The 16,096-nt window shown below is 53.4% G+C and overlaps 2 protein-coding genes across 2 annotated transcripts; both read left to right on the forward strand.

Annotated features, from left to right (window-relative positions):
• The first annotated feature begins 233 nt into the window (after positions 1-233).
• Positions 234-5,225, forward strand: LOC135972579 (uncharacterized). Its single transcript, XM_065551098.1, has 2 exons — positions 234-3,712; positions 4,594-5,225. The coding sequence occupies exons 1-2, from the start codon at positions 3,175-3,177 to the stop codon at positions 5,055-5,057; spliced, it is 1,002 nt and encodes a 333-aa protein (XP_065407170.1). The 5' UTR covers positions 234-3,174; the 3' UTR covers positions 5,058-5,225.
• A 6,258-nt stretch (positions 5,226-11,483) lies between these two features.
• Positions 11,484-15,113, forward strand: LOC135972171 (cystatin-like). The gene is made up of 3 exons (XM_065551099.1): positions 11,484-11,930; positions 12,545-12,661; positions 14,674-15,113. The coding sequence occupies exons 1-3, from the start codon at positions 11,628-11,630 to the stop codon at positions 14,758-14,760; spliced, it is 507 nt and encodes a 168-aa protein (XP_065407171.1). The 5' UTR covers positions 11,484-11,627; the 3' UTR covers positions 14,761-15,113.
• The last annotated feature ends 983 nt before the right edge of the window (positions 15,114-16,096 follow it).

Raw genomic sequence — 16,096 nt, forward strand, 5'->3', positions numbered from 1 at the left:
AGAACGCAATCGGGGGGCCTCCGGGCACCCAACCACTCCACCCCAGAGGACTTCCCAAGCAACAGAAAGCTGGCATTCAATAAGTTTTGAAGTGCAGTGTGGCCTTGTCCTTCCCTCCTCCCCTCCTCCACCACCCCACCCGGTTCTTCCCTCCTCCCCCACCCCTCCTGGGCTACCTTGGCAGTTATCCCCCCATTTGTGTGACGAAGTAATAAAGAATGCATGAATTTGAAACAATGACTTTATTGCCTCTGCAAGCAGTGATCAAAGGGGTGAGGGGAGGGCGGTTGGCTTACAGGGAAGTAGAGTGAACCAAGGGGGCGGGTTTTCATCAAGAAGAAACAAACAGAACTTTCACACCGTAGCCTGGGCAGTCATGAAACTGGTTTTCAAAGCTTCTCTGATGCACAGCACACCCTGCTGTGCTCTTCTAACCGCCCTGGTATCTGGCTGTGCGTAATCAGCGGCCAGGCGATTTGCCTCAACCTCCCACCCCACCATAAATGTCTCCCCCTTACTCTCACAGATATTGTGGAGCACACAGCAAGCAGTAATTATGATGGGAATATTGGTTTCGCTGTGGTCTAACCGAGTCAGTAAACCGCACCAGCGCGCTTTTAAATGTCCAAATGCACATTCTATCACCATTCTGCACTTGCTCAGCCTATAGTTGAACATCTCCTGACTACTGTCCAGGCTGTCTGTGTATGGCTTCATGAGCCATAGCATTAAGGGGTAGGCTGGGTACCCAAGGATAACTATAGGCATTTCAACATCCCCAACGGCTATTTTCTGGTCTGGAAAGTAAGTCCCTTGCTACAGCCGTTCACACAGACCAGAGTCCCTAAAGATGCGAGTGTCATGTACCTTTCCCGGCCATCCCACGTTGATGTTGGTGAAATGTCCCTTGTGATCCACCAATGCTTGCAGTACATTGAAAAGTACCACTTTCGGTTTATGTACTGGCTGCCTTGGTGCTCCGGTCCCAAGATAGGGATATGCGTTCCGTCTATCGCCTCACCACAGTTAGGAAATCCCATTGCAGCAAAGCCATCCACTATGATCTGCACATTTCCCAGAGTCGCTACCCTTGATAGCAGCAGCTCAGTGATCACGTTGGCTACTTGGATCACAGCAGCCCCCACAATAGATTTGCCCACTCCAAATTGATTCCCGACTGACCGGTAGCTGTCTGGCTTTGCAAGCTTCCAGAGGGATATCACCACTCGCTTGTGAACTGTGAGGGCTGCTTTCATCTTAGTATTCTTGCACTTCAGGGCAGGGGAAAGCAAGTCACAAAGTTCCATGAAAGTGCCCTTACGCATGCGAAAGGAATCATCCCAGACCTGCAATACTACGCGGTCCCACCAGTCTGTGCTTGTTTCCCGGGCCCAGAATCGGCGTTCCGCAGCATGAACCTGCCCCATTATCACCATGATGTCCAAATTGCCAGGGTCCGTGCTTTGAGAGAAGTCTGTGTCCATGTCCTTATCACTCTCGTCACCGCGCTGCCGTCGTCTCCTCGCCTGCTTTTGAAGTTTCTGGTGCTGCATATACTGCAGGATAATGCGCATGGTGTTTACAGTGCTCATAACTGCCGTGGTGAGCTGAGCGGGCTCCATGCTTGCCGTGGTATGGCGTCTGCACGGGTAACTCAGGAAAAAAGTCGAGAAATTATTGTTTGCTGTTGCTTTCACGGAGGGAGGCAGGAGGGGCGACTGGCGACATGGCTTACAGGGTTGGCTTACAGGGAATTAAAATCAACAAAGGGGGCGAGTTTGCATCAAGGAGAAACACACACAACTGTCACTGTCACACCGAAGCCTGGCCACTCATGAAACTGGTTTTCAAAGCCTCTGATGCGCAGCGCACCTTGCTGTGCTCGTCTAATCACAAACAGCCTAGTCAGCAAACAGCGCCAGAGAGCTTTTAAACGTCCAAAGGCACATTCTACCACCATTCTGCACTTGCTCAGCCTGTAGTTGGACTGCTCCTTACTACTGTCCAGGCTTCATGAGCCATGGGAAGCAAGGGGTAGGCTGGGGTAGGTGCAACCGCGCAGTGCTGCCGGCTGGGAGAGCAGCCTGAGGCAAAAGCCTCCAGCTCGCATGATATTCCAAGCAGGACTGAATCTCCATTAGACGAAACTTAAAGAAGAGAATGACCTGGAGTCACTCCCATGTCTGCCCAGGCGCCCCTGACCAACCTCACCGAGGTTGGCCAGGAGCACCCACGAGACGACGACGACGGTTAGCAGTCGAACTGCACCGTCTGTCACCAGCAAGGCAAGGCAAGGAGATGTCACTATGTAGCAATGCAGTACCGCGTCTGCCAGCAGCACCCATGAGACCTATGGCGACAGTGAGCTGAGCGGGATACCATGCTTGCCATGGTATGTCATCTGCACGGGTAACCCAGGAAAAAACGCGAGAAACTATTGTTTGCCGTTGCTTTCACGGAGGGAGGGAGGGAGGTGGGCCTGACAACATGTACCCAGAACCACCCGCAACAATGTTTTTGCCCTATCAGGCATTGGGAGCTCAACGCGAGGCGGAGCCTGTGGGACAGCTACCCACAATGCAATGCTCCAAAAGTCGATGCTAGCCTCAGTACTGTGGACGCACTCCACCGACTTAATGCACTTAGTGGGGACACACACAATTGACTGTATAAAAATCAACTTCTATAAAATCAACCTAATTTGTAGTGGAGACATACCCTTAGTAATTTTCACATCTTTGCAGGCTGGGCAGAAACACTGCTCCATCTCACAGTGATTTCAGCTCTCAGGCCTGGTCTACACTACGGGTTTAGGTCGACTTTAGCAGCGTTAAATCAAATTAAGCCTGGACACGTCCACACAACGAAGCCCTTTCTTTCGACTTAAAGGTCCCTTTAAACCGGTTTCTTTACACCACCTTCGACGAGGGGATTAGCGATAAAATCGGCCTTTGCGGGTCGGAATTGGGGTAGTGTGGACGGAATTCGACGTTATTGGCCTCCAGGAGCTATCCCACAGTGCTTCATTGTGACCGCTCTGGACAGCACTCTCAACTCAGATGCACTGACCAGGTAGACAGGAAAAGATCCGCGAATGTTTGAATTTCATTTCCTGTTTGCCCAGCGTGGAGAGCACAGGTGACCACGCAGAGCTCATCAGCACAGGTAACTGTGATGGAGTCCCAGGATCGCAAAAGAGCTCCAGCATGGACCGAACGGGAGGTACGGGATCTGCTCGCCATATGGGGAGATGAATCAGTGCTAGCTGAACTCCGTAGCAGTAAAAGAAATGGCAAAGTATTAGAAAAGGTCTCCAAGGCCATGAAGGACCGGGGCCATAACAGGGACACACAGCAGTGCCGTGTGAAAGTTAAGGAGCTACGGCAAGCTTACCACAAAGCCAGAGAAGCAAACGGAAAGTCCGGGGCAGAGCCGCAAACTTGCCGCTTCTACGCGGAGCTGCATGCCATTCTAGGGGGTGCAGCCTCCACTACCCCAACCGTGTGCTATGACTCCGTCAATGGAGAAATACACAGGGAAGACGGTTCGGGGAACGAGGAAGATGAGGATGGAGGTACTGTAGGTAGCTCACAGCAGCAAGGAAGCGGAGAAACCAGTTTCCCCAACAGCCAGGATATGTTTGTGACCCTGGACCTGGAACCAGTAACCCCCGAACTCACCCAAGACCCTCAGGGCACACAGGAGACCTCTGGTGAGTGTACCTTTGTAAATATTTGTAAATATTACACATGGTTTAAAAGCAAGCGTGTTTAAGGATTAATTTGCCCTGGCAATCGCGACCAGTACATCTACTGGAAAAGTCTGTTAACGTGTATGGGGATGGAGCGGAAATCCTCCAGGGACATCTCCAGAAAGCTCTCCTTCATGTACTCCCAAAGCCTTTGCAAAAGGTTTCTGGGGAGGGCTGCCTTATCCCGTCCGCCATGGTAGGACACTTCACCACGCCAGGCCAGTAGCACATAGTCTGGAATCATTGCATAACAAAGCATGGCAGCGTATGGTCCCGGTGTTTGCTGGCATGCAGACAATATCCATTCCTTATCTCTCTTTGTTATCCTCAGGAGAGTGATATCATTCACGATCACCTGGTTGAAATGGGGTGATTTTATTAAGGGGGACATTCAGAGGTGCCCGTTCCTGCTCTTCTGAACAGAAATGTTCCCCGCTGTTAACCACGCGGTGGGGGGATGGGTGAAGTGATCATCCCAGAGAATCGTGTGTGTGTGGGGGGGGGGTGGTTTACTTGGGTTTGTGCCGCATGTTAACCCAGAAACTGCAGCCCCTCCTTTTACATTGAAAACCCATTTTAAATGGCCAACCCAATTCATCCTTGATATGGGAAATGCGCTGCTGTTTGCAACCTTTCCCGCATGTTAAGAAGGTTAAAAAAGCCAAAAGACTGTGGCTTACCATGGCTGCCTGCAAGCCGAAATATGTTGCCTGGGGCACTGCGTGAGTGATCTCTCATACCAAACCGGCAGGCAGAGGAAAAATGCGACCTTGTAATGACCGTGTACCCATTGTTCTCTAAAATGTGTCTTTTTTAACCACCTCTCCCTTCTCCTCCACCAGCTGCAAATGTTTCTTCTTCGCAGAGGCTAGTGAACATTAGAAAGAGAAAACGTAGGACGAGGGACGATATGTTCACGGCGCTGCAGATGTCCTCCCACGCTGATAGAGCACAGCAGAATGCGTGGAGGCAGTCAATGTCGGCCATGAGAAAAGCACAATATGAACGAGAGGAGAGGTGGCGGGCTGAATGGCGGGATGAAAAGAGCAAGTGGCGGGCTGAAGATGATAGGTGGCGTCAGCTTGCAGACAGATGGCAAGAGTCAATGCTCCGTCTGCAGGAGCATCAAACTGATATGCTCGAGCGTATGGTTGAGCTGCAGGAAAGGCAGCAGGAGCAGAGACCGCCGCTACAGCCCCTGTTTAACCAACAGCCCTCCTCCCCAAGTTCCATAGCCTCCTCACCCAGACGCCCAAGAACACGGTGGGGGGGGCCTCCGGCCACCCAGTCACTCCACCCCAGATGATCGCCCAAGCATCAGAAGGCTGGCCTTCAATAAGAGTTAAAGTTTTAAAATGCAGTCCTTTTCCATCCCTCCTCCCCCACCCATCCCAGGCTACCTTGGCAATTATCCCCCTACTTCTGTGAGGAACTAATAAAAAATGCATGAATGTGAAAAAACAATGACTTTATTGCCTCTGCAAGCAGTGCTCGAATTGGGGAGGGGAGGGTGGGGTGGGGTGGTTGGTTTACAGGGAAGTAGAGTGAACCGGGTCGGGGGGGGGGTTGGAGGGTTCATCAAGGAGAAACAAACAGAAGTTTCACACCGTAGCCTGGCCAGTCACAAAACTCATTTTCAAAGCTTCTCTGATGCGCACCGCGCCCTGCTGTGCTCCTCTAACCGCCCTGGTGTCTGGCTGCGCGTAATCAGCGGCCAGGCGAGTTGCCTCAACCTCCCACCCCGCCATAAATGTCTCCCCCTTACTCTCACAGATATTGTGGAGCGCACAGCAAGCAGCAATAACAATGGGGATATTCTTTTCACTGAGGTCTGAGCGAGTCAGTAAGCTGCGCCAGTGCGCTTTTAAACGTCCAAATGTACATTCCACCACCATTCGGCACTTGCTCAGCCTGTAGTTGAACAGGTCCTGACTCCTGTCCAGGCTGCCTGTGTACGGCTTCATGAGCCATGGCATTAAGGGGTAGGCTGGGTCCCCAAGGATCACGATAGGCATTTCAACATCCCCAACGGTTACTTTCTGGTCCGGGAAGAAAGTCCCTTCCTCCAGCTTTCGAAACAGACCAGAGTTCCTGAAGACGCGAGCATCATGTACCTTTCCCGGCCATCCCACGTTGATGTTGGTGAAACGTCCCTTGTGATCCACCAGGGCTTGCAGCAGCATTGAAAAGTACCCCTTGCGGTTTATGTTCTCGGTGGCTTGGTGCTCCGGTGCCAAGATAGGGATATGGGTTCCGTCTATGGCCCCACCACAGTTTGGGAATCCCATTTCAGCAAAACCATCCACTATTGCCTGCACGTTGCCCAGAGTCACTACCCTTGATATCACCAGGTCTTTCATTGCCCTGGCAACTTGGATCACAGCAGCCCCCACCATAGATTTGCCCACTCCAAATTGATTCCCGACTGACCGGTAGCTGTCTGGCATTGCAAGCTTCCACAGGGCTATCGCCACTCGCTTCTCAACTGTGAGGGCTGCTCTCATCCTGGTATCCTGGCGTTTCAGGGCAGGGGAAAGCAAGTCACAAAGTTCCATGAAAGTGCCCTTACGCATGCGAAAGTTTCGCAGCCACTGGGAATCGTCCCACACCTGCAGCACGATGCGGTCCCACCAGTCTGTGCTTGTTTCCCGTGCCCAGAATCGGCGTTCCACGCCATGAACCTGCCCCGGTGACACCATGATTTCCACATTGCTGGGGCCTGTGCCTTGTGAGAGGTCTATGTCCATGTCAATTTCCTCATCACTCTCTTCGCCGCGCTGCAATCGCCTCCTCGGCTGGTCTGAGTTTCGCCTTGGCATGTCCTGGCTCTGCATATACTCCAGGACAATGCGCGTGGTGTTCATAGTGCTCAAAATTGCCGCGGTGATCTGAGCGGGCTCCATGATCCCAGTGCTAGCTGTGGCGCCTGGTCTGAAAAAAGGCGCGAAACTAGTATCTGACGGACCAGGGGAAGGAGGGAGGGCGGGCCGAGTGACGACATGGCGTACAGGTATTCGGCATCTTTCTGGGTGCTTGGCAGCAAATACTGGGTGCTTGGCAGTGTATTACGATGGCCTTCAGGCCTATTGCACAATCTGCTGCTCAGGGAGGATTCTGCTAATGTGCGATGACCCAACTTGTAATAGGACGGTTACCAGTCGTAATATATCATCTACTGCCAAAAGGCAAGGGGCTGGTGCAATGCAGCCCTACGGCTGCCAGCCCCACAGCTGCCAGCACCCAGATTGCCGATGAAGGCTACCAGTCTGCTGCACCGTCTACCGCCAAAAGGCAGTTAGCTGCTGCTGCTGTGTAGCAATGCAGTACCACGTCTGCTGGTACACAGATGACATATGGTGCCGGGGACCTGAGCGGGCTCCATGCTTGCCATGGTATGTTGTCTGCACAGGTAATCCAGGTAGAAAGGCGCGAATCTATTGTCTGCCGTTGCTGTGACGGAGGGGGAGGGGCCTGACGACATGTATCCAGAACCTCCCGTGACACTGTTTTGCATCATCCGGGCATTGGGATCTCAACCCAGAATTCCAATGGGCGGCGGAGACTGCGGGAACTGTGGGATAGCTGTGGGATAGCTACCCATAGTGCAATGCTCCAGAAGTCGACGCTAGCCTCGGTACTGTGGACGCGGTCCGCCGACTAGAGCACTTAGAGCATTTTATGTGGGGACACACACAATCGGCTGTATACAACTGATTTCTATAAAACCGGCTTCTATAAATTCGAACTAATTTCGTAGTGTAGACATACCCTCAGTGATGTTTAGCTCTTAGCAAGCTGGGCAGAAATACAGTCCCACCACAACTGATTTCAGCTCTGATTGAGCATTTCAAACAACAAAGAGGCTCGTAATGAAGCTTATTTAGCTCTTTCTTTGAACAGTAAAGGGAAGGAACAGGTTAAACCAGTCTGGGGAGAACCTCCTGCTAGAGCACCTGTCCTCATCCCTCTTACATTCACAAGGCTCTGGCATTCGAGCCCCTGGCTTAATGATGTCCTTTCACCTGAGGGTGACCCCATTCATTTGGGACAGGTTAAGCAGTCCTTCCCTGTATTCATACAATAATACCAACAACATTGGTAACAGCATTTCACTGCGTTCAGCACTAAAGTGATTTGAAGGACAACACCAGCCAAAGTTGATTATTTTGAGCAACGCCGCTCTATCTGCTGGCTATCTAAGCAGAGTAGGTGTGTTCATGTAAATAGTTTGCTCTGGAAGTTTCTCCTTCTCCCAGCTAGCTGTCAGGCGAGAATTCATTCCGTTCCTTTAGATCCTGCTTACATCTAATTTCCCTAAACTAATCCGAATAGAACACCAGACAATGCAAGGTTACAATTGAAATTCAGTCAGTAAATCAGTGAGTCAATTTCTCTAATCATCAATCATTACAATGAGTCATTACGTCAATGTAGAAGGTAACCACAAGAATTACTTCAGCACTTCCCAGGAAAGCTAAGGGAGAACAGGAACGCCTTGCTGTGAAGCTACTCAACTGAGCTAAGAGTCTGCTAAACACTGACGCCACGTCTGGCCTTTGTTTTAAGGAAGGGTTGCTCCAGGGGCAGGGCTACACTTAAAGCCCTGCATTGGCGCAGATGCACAGATGTAGCTGAGCCACTGTAGCGCTTTAGTGAAGTCGCTGTACGCCTAAGGCCTGGTCTACTAAAACGGTAGGTCAACCCAGCTGTATTGCTGAGGGGTGTGAAAAAACCAAACTCCTGAGCAGCATAGTGAAGCCACTCTCATCCCCAGTTTAGACCGCCCTAGATCAACAGCAGAATTCTTCCATCCACCTAGCCACTGCCTCTCAGGGAGCTGGATTACCTATGCCAATGGGAGAACCCCTCCCGTCAGCATAGGTAGCGTCTACACTGAAGCGCAGCAGTGGCACAGCTATGCTGCTCTTGTGTCTTAAGAGTAGACATAGCCTTAATTCTGGTCTACACTGCAGACCTAGATCGGTATAACTACTGAAAACTCCGCACTCCTGAGTGACATAGTTACACCAACCTAAGCCCCGTGTAGACAGCGCTATGTCAGCAAGACCCGTCAACATAGGTACTGCCTCTCGGGGAGGTGATTAACAACGCTGACGGGGGAGCTCTCTCCGGTCGGCGCAGGACCGTCTTCATTATAATGCTGGAGTGGAGCAGCTGCATTGGTGCAACTGCGCCGATGCAGCATTTTAAGTGCAGACCTGCCGTTAGTTGTAGCTTCAGGCTGCGTTTAGCTGATGGTCAGATTTCTTCACGTCTTCTCTGGATGGTTAGTTCAGGGAAGGGCTTCAGGTGTCACTGGTGTGAGGGAGCCCCCGCTTTCCTTCCACAAGGTTAACACCTTTTGTGGGCATCTCTGTTCCCTTGCTCCACCTTAGGGACCACTCTGGTCCAATTAGAGATTCAGTGTTGCCAACTCATGATTTTGCCTTGAGTCTCATGATAATTATTGTTTTCCTTAAAGCCCCAGCTCCTGAAGTCAAGTGGCGATGTGATGACTTCACCTTCATTCTTAAAGAAAAATACGTTTCTAGCCCTCATGGCTGTATCAAAAGCTTCAAAATGTGCCCCCCGTGCACCCGAAAACAGAAGGCAAATAAAAAGAACCCCAAATTGATTGGCTTTAAAATCATGAGATTATGTAAAAACAATCTCATGATTTTTGGTGAGCCTGGCTCATGAGTTTTGGGGTTGGCAATACTGGCGATTCCAGCAAGTTGACTCAAGCCCATTTGCACCAATAAATTGGAATTTCAATCTGAGGTCATAGTAGAAGATTCCAGTCTGAGAGGGACATTTTTGTGCAAAACCCTTTGGTGATCACACAGAGACACTGTCTTTGTAAGCAGGACATGTGAGCGGCCCACATGAGGAGGACTTGGTAGCACACTTCTGCTTAAACCGGACATAAGTGACTTAATGTTCTGTATGTCCTGAATGCCCATCAGCATTACACGATTGGTCATTTCAGCACATCTTCATGACAGTGAGTTACTGACACTGGGTGTGTACGTGAAAAGGTGGGGTCAGTGACCTCAGCCTAATAACCTTTTGCCCTGCATCCCAAAAAGCTACTTCAAGCATGTCTCAGTAACGCTAACGTGGACATTTGGCCAACCACAGTTACTCAGGCCACAATTCAACTATGGCCTGTACAGCACGGACCCGTCAGTCTGCTCTGTCCCAAGACCCAGCCCAAGGTGGGAGCCTCCTGGATACCGCTTAGCTCTCTCAGGAGGCCCATGGCAGCTGTTTAACATGCGCACGCTTTGCCCAGCCTCCCACCCTGCGGCTCTCTTGTACTTAACAGGCAGAGCACAAAGAGCCCAGACCCGACAGGACACAACAAACCTCCGAATCCCAAAGCCCTGTGCAAGTCCCCCCTTCCCTGGGGAGGTCTTGGGGGGATCATCTGTGTCCAAGCAGGCAGGTGGAGTCCCCTGCCTCATACAGCCCTACATTCAGGGCTGCTTCTCCTCATGGAGGCTGCTTCCCCAGCATGCCTCCCTTGGCCAGTCTGACCCACCCGTTCCTTCCTCTTGCCAGGCATCCTGTGGGACAAACCTCAAGTTCCCCATGTGACTCTCTCTACATACCCCTCCCAACACCTGGCTTCCTTTGCTCTGTGGGTTGGTAACAACTCACGGCCCCTAAACCCCCTCCCCTCAGAGAGGATGGGTACAAGCAGTTTCCCCTAGGATGCCCACTCATTAGCATAACTATTCTGGGATCAAAGCTAAGAACTCTCCATTGTCCTCAGCGTGGGCAAGACCTGCTCTCTCTCCGGCTGGGAGTGCACAGGGTTATGCATCAGGACGGGCATTCATGGTACAGCAGTTTTCATAAGAGCCACTCCATAATATGAACCAAAATTCATAATTTGTACAGACAGATCCCCCAAATCCTCATGGGGAACGGGGTGAAATTGGGCACAAATAAACCTGACCACAAGTGAGGGAGGTTAGGCCTGACCAGTCATTAAAGAGAGAGTGAAGGAGGGGGTACAGCTTGGGGACATAGCATGTGCTCTGGGATACCACCACCTTTCTGTGGGGACAGCACCATGCCAGGGGAGCCCGGATGGATTCTGTCTGACCCTCACCTCTCTGACTCCGATTGGGACCCAGGCCCTATGGCCACATGTGTAGATTGAGAATGTTACACAGGCCATGGCAGACAACACCAAATGGGAGGCCCTGGCAACCAGTCTCTTTGCACCCGTCCCTCCCTTGTCCATAAATACTATGGATTTGGGACAAAGGAAAATAGATCAATTGGTGCCCATTGCCCAACTACTAGCTGACCAACAGGGGAATTTAGCTAGGGTAACCAGATGTCCCAATTTTATAGGGACAGTCCTGATTTTGGGGTCTTTTTCTTATATAGGCTCTTAATCCCCAGCCCCGTCTCGATTTTTCACACTTGCTGTCTCGTCACCCTAAATGTAGCTGAGGGCTGGCCTTTTTCTCTGAGGCAGGGCAGACCCCAAGGGGCAGGGCTCCATCCGGCAGCTAGCAGGGCTCCCTGTGAGGGGATGTTTCTCCAGCTGCTGTACGTGGGGCTTTCTACTGGGGGCGGGGCTCTCCCAGGACTGGCCACACCCATTTAGAACAATGGGCCCATCTAGCCTAGCATCCCGTCTGTGACAGTGGCCATTGCCAGTTGCTTCAGAGGAAGGTGCAAGAAATGCCCCATGTAATGGGGAATTCTGGGATGGCCTGTCCCATAAAGGCCCTTTTCCCCTGGCTGAATCAAGCCCTGAGGGTTTATTTCCCATCTATACTTGGGTCTTATGTAATGTAGGGTGACATTTTTCTACCTCCTCTGGGTGCGGCCATCAGGAGCATGGCTCCTCCCCATGTGGGTGGGGCCATCCCAGGGGGTGGGGCCCCCTGCCTATATCTTAGCACCCCATCCCCAGCTCTGGCCACTCTCAGCCATGGCGTTCCCTGCAGCAGTGGCAGGTCCCTGGCTTTGCTTGCTGCTCCTCCTGGGGGTTCCCCTCACTCTGGGGGCCTCTATTCCTGGGGGGCTGCACAATGTGCCAGTGTCAGACCCAGAAGTCCAGCAGGCGGCACAAGTAGCCGTAAAGACCTACAACGACCGCAATAATTGCATATACTACAGCAAGGGGCTGCAGGTGCTGAGCGCCCAGAGACAGGTGAGTGGATTCAGGTGTTACAGGGGGCAGGTGAGGGGAGTAAGGCTGTGGGTACTGTGGGTGCAACCCGAAATGAGGGGTCTGGTGGGGCTGGGATCCAGGGGGCAGAGTTGCGGTAAGGCTGCAGGGTGCGGGTGGAAGGGATCTGGTGGGGCTTGGACCTGGGGGGAAGGGGATGTATAGCTGGGACCCGCAGTGGGGGTGGACAATGAGGCTGGTACCTCAGTGTCCCGCTGCCCCAACAGCACTGAAAACCCAGCCCAAGGCTTCCCTAGCTGAGGCCCCAGGGGGAGGCCCTTTGGCTGACTTTGCCCTTTCCCCTCATTCCCTGCTCCTTGCTCTGTGATATGGGGATGGGCGCTAATGCCCCAGGGCGCTGGGAGCAAATCCCCTGATGCCTGCAAAGGGCTTTGAACCCGGATCATAGCCCCAGTGGGACAGACTGACCCCCCCCAGAACTGCCTTTGCTTGGACACGGCCTAGGAGACAGCGTGTGGCCATGGGGAGGCTCAGAGCTCAGCCCCTCATATTTCCTGGTATTCAGGGGTGGGGGGCAGAGCTAGGGGATCGCGCTGGGACTCATCCCTAAGGCGGGCTCCTCAATCTCCCTCCAGGTTGTGTCCGGGATCATGCTATATCTGACCATGGAGCTGGTGGAGACACTGTGCACGAAAAACCAAGGTGATGTGGATCCTAACAAGTGCCCCCTGCCACCCCCATCCCAGCAAAAGGTGAGAGGACGGGACTGGGCCTATTCGGGGTTCAGCTCCTGGGTTTGGGGCACCAGTTCGGTTTGCCAAGAATTGATTTTCTGAGACAATTATTTAAAGCCACGCCCCCACCAGTGAGATCGGGGTGGGGGGGTCCCCTCATGCCTGGCACTGGGTGGAGTCCAGACCAGGGAGGGGCTCACACTAGGGTGACCAGACGTCCCGATTTTATCGGGACCGTCCCGATATTTCCTTGTTTGTCCCGCGTCCCGACCGACGTGCGGTCGGGACAACCGGACAAACAAGGAAATGCCCCGAGCCTCGAGCCCGGAAGTGCTCGCGCCCCCCCCCCCCGCCCCGACTCCGCCCCCTCCTCCCCCGATTGGCTCCCTCCCCGAATCCCCGCCTCTTCCCCGGGCTCACCATTCCCCCTCCCTCCGCAAGTGCTGGAGGGAGGCCGGGGAGACGCAGGGGAAGCGCGGGGCCGGGGTGAGTAACAGTCCGGCCTGGCCCCGAGCAGGCAGGACTCAGTTGGGTGGTTGGGAGAGGAGGGGGGCGACCCGCGGGGCCAGGCGACGGGGGAGGAAGCGGCCATGGCGCTCGGCGGCTCTGGCGCCCCCGAACCCCCCGAGCCGGGGCCTGCAGCAGCGCGTACGCTGGGCCCAGCCCCTGGCTAGGCACGTCTGGGCTGCCCAGCTGGTGCTATCCCGCGGCGGCCCCGGGGCGGAGGCATCGGCCGCCCAGCCCCGTTCGTTCCCCTGCGGGACGGGGGGGCTGGGGCCTGCTGGGTCCCCGCAGCAGGCCCCGGCTCGGGGGGTTCGGGGGCGCCAGAGCCGCAGCCGCGGAGCCCCATGGCCGCTTCCTCCCCCGCGGCAGTGGGAGCTGCAGCAGCGGCTGCTCCCGAGTCCCGCTGCCCCGGGGGGAGAACAGCCGCCGCCTGGCCCCGCACTTGCGGAGGAAGGTTGTTTTTTTTTTTTTTTGGCCCCGCCCCCCGCCACGCCCCCCCCCACGTCACCCCCCCCGCGATCTGGTCACCCTAGCTCACACTCACTGTTGCTCTGGCTGTGGGGTCCTGGATCCGCTCTGGGCAGGGTGCTGCGTTTGAGAACATCGACAGAGCAAAGGGAAATGTTTCCGTTGTGTCTAAACCCTGTAAAACTGTATCATCATCATCATCCGCTCCTAACTAGCAGGGCCCAGCCCTGCCCCAATTCCACACTGCAGTAGGGGCGGGAGGCAGCTCAGCCAGAATCTATTGCGACCCGATTGAAACCAAACAACCTCTGCTGGCCTTGGAGAAGGCGCAGATTAGAAGGGGAGTGGGGGATTTGCTTGGTGTGGCGCAGAGGGAGGTAGCCTGGAGCCCTTTGCTATTCCTGCCCTTGCTGCTTTCCCAGCCCAATCCACCTCCAATACCAGCCGGCTCTTTGTGTATCGAACTGGAGGGTAAATAGCAGGAACTGCTGGGCACAGAATGGGAGGGAGGTTAAAACCTGGCATTGCCTGAGCTGGGACCTGATTCTGGGGCAGGGGCAAGGAACTGCTGGGCATGGCAGAGTCACAAGGATGGGGAGTGGGGAGGTCACTTACCTGCGACCCAGGGAAGCTGGGTTTTATTCCCTGCTCTGCCAGACTCCCTGTGCGAGCCTGGGCCAGTCGATTCCTCGCTCTGTGCCTTGGTTTCCCCATCTGTAGAATGGGACTAGAAGCACTGCCCTGCCGCCCAGGGGGTGTGTGAGGATAAACACACGAAATACAGGGGTGTGGATGTACTGGACACTGAGATCAGTTAGCTTCAGATGATTTTATCCCCCACAAATCCACAGCATCTCGCCACTACACACAGTAATGACTTTAGCTTCACTGCCTCCCTCCTCCCCCCGTCCTTTTTACCAGTGGGAAAACTGAGGCACGGAGACATGTGACTTGCCCATGGTCAGGCTGTGAGGTTGGGGGGGAAGAGGACAGCTGGGTTTTACTGGGAACCCCTCTGAGAGTCACCCCCATTCTAATGTGCTTCATTCCTCCCCTAGAAAGTGCGCTGTAACTTCCAGATCTGGTCTCAGCCCTGGCTCAAGAGGACACAGATAGACTTTCGCTGCAATTCTGGCTGTCACTGAGCCCCATGAACACATCATCTGCTCCACTAACAAAGTTTCACAGGAGACAGGCCGGCTCCGTCTTGCACTTCTTTTCTCTACTCCCCCAGCCTTATTCCCAGCACGTGATGGGCGATCAGTGTCTTGAATCCAAACTGGGGTTGGAAATCAACCAATTCCTCTGCTTCCGGACTGATTTCTAATCCCTGATTAATGCCAAAACTGGAGCCTCTGGGCTCTTTCTGTTACCGCTGGGTCTTGGACCTGCTTCACTAGTAGCAATAAACCACTTTACTGCAGCATCTCACTATGGTCGGCTCAATGGCTGGTTATTTTTCATTGCTCCATCTGCCTCTTACCCTCCCCCCACACACTTATGTCCAAATTCCCAATTTGCTTGGCTCCAAAAAAACCGTCCCCTCCCCGCAGACACAAAAGCCTTGTCCTTCCGTGTCTCCTGTGAGGCTCTGGGCACTTCACATACTCACACAGGGGACAAGGCTAGGAGCCAGTCACCGAACATTTCCCCCCACCCTGCTGGGATCTGGCATTTGCATGCACGACATACCCAGGCCACGCGTCCACTCGTGTCAATTTGCCCTGCTGTTACCCCACTGATGGGGCTCAACTGCTGTTAGCCCCCAGTACACCTGCGCCAATGGGCACACGCTGGTGTGAACGTCCCCAGTAACTCACTGGAGTCAATCACTCCAAGGCAAGGCATTTACACTGAGGTTTGCGCCCAGTAGCCAGTCCCCAATAGTTGAGCTGCAGCAGTGATGGGATAATTTAGCGGTTGAGGGTTCATGGCCCAAAGCCGTCAGCTTTAGATACAACCCACTTCAAAATGTGGTAAATCTCCTGGAACTCGCTTGTTCTCGTTACCCACAGAACCGTCCACTCCCTTTCTGAATCCAAGTACTTGGCCTTGGTATCTTGTAGCCATGAGTTCCCAAGGATAATGGCATGTGGGGAAAATATTAATCCTGGCCCTGTAGATTAAGGCTAGATTAGTGACTTCCAGTACTACCACTGATGGGTTCAAATCCCTCCGCACTGGTGGGAGGGGGAGTGAAAATTGCTGTACCTTTAAAAGCTCCAAGGGCTGGAAGCTGAACCTAGACAAAACACAGACTGGAAATAATTTTTAGTAGTGGGGGGGAATTAACCATTGGAACAACTTCCCAGGGCGTGGGGCAGATTCTCTGGCCATTTTTAAATCAAGTTTGGATTTCTGTCTGAAGTACGTGTTGTAATTCAACCAGGAATCACTTCAGGGCAGTCCTAAGGCCTGTGACACAGGAGGTCAGACTGGGTGATCACAGTGGGCCCTGCTGGCCTCACAGTCTATGACTCT

Source organism: Chrysemys picta, chromosome 7, assembly GCF_011386835.1.
Source record: "Chrysemys picta bellii isolate R12L10 chromosome 7, ASM1138683v2, whole genome shotgun sequence".
Taxonomy (NCBI): Eukaryota; Metazoa; Chordata; order Testudines; family Emydidae; genus Chrysemys; species Chrysemys picta.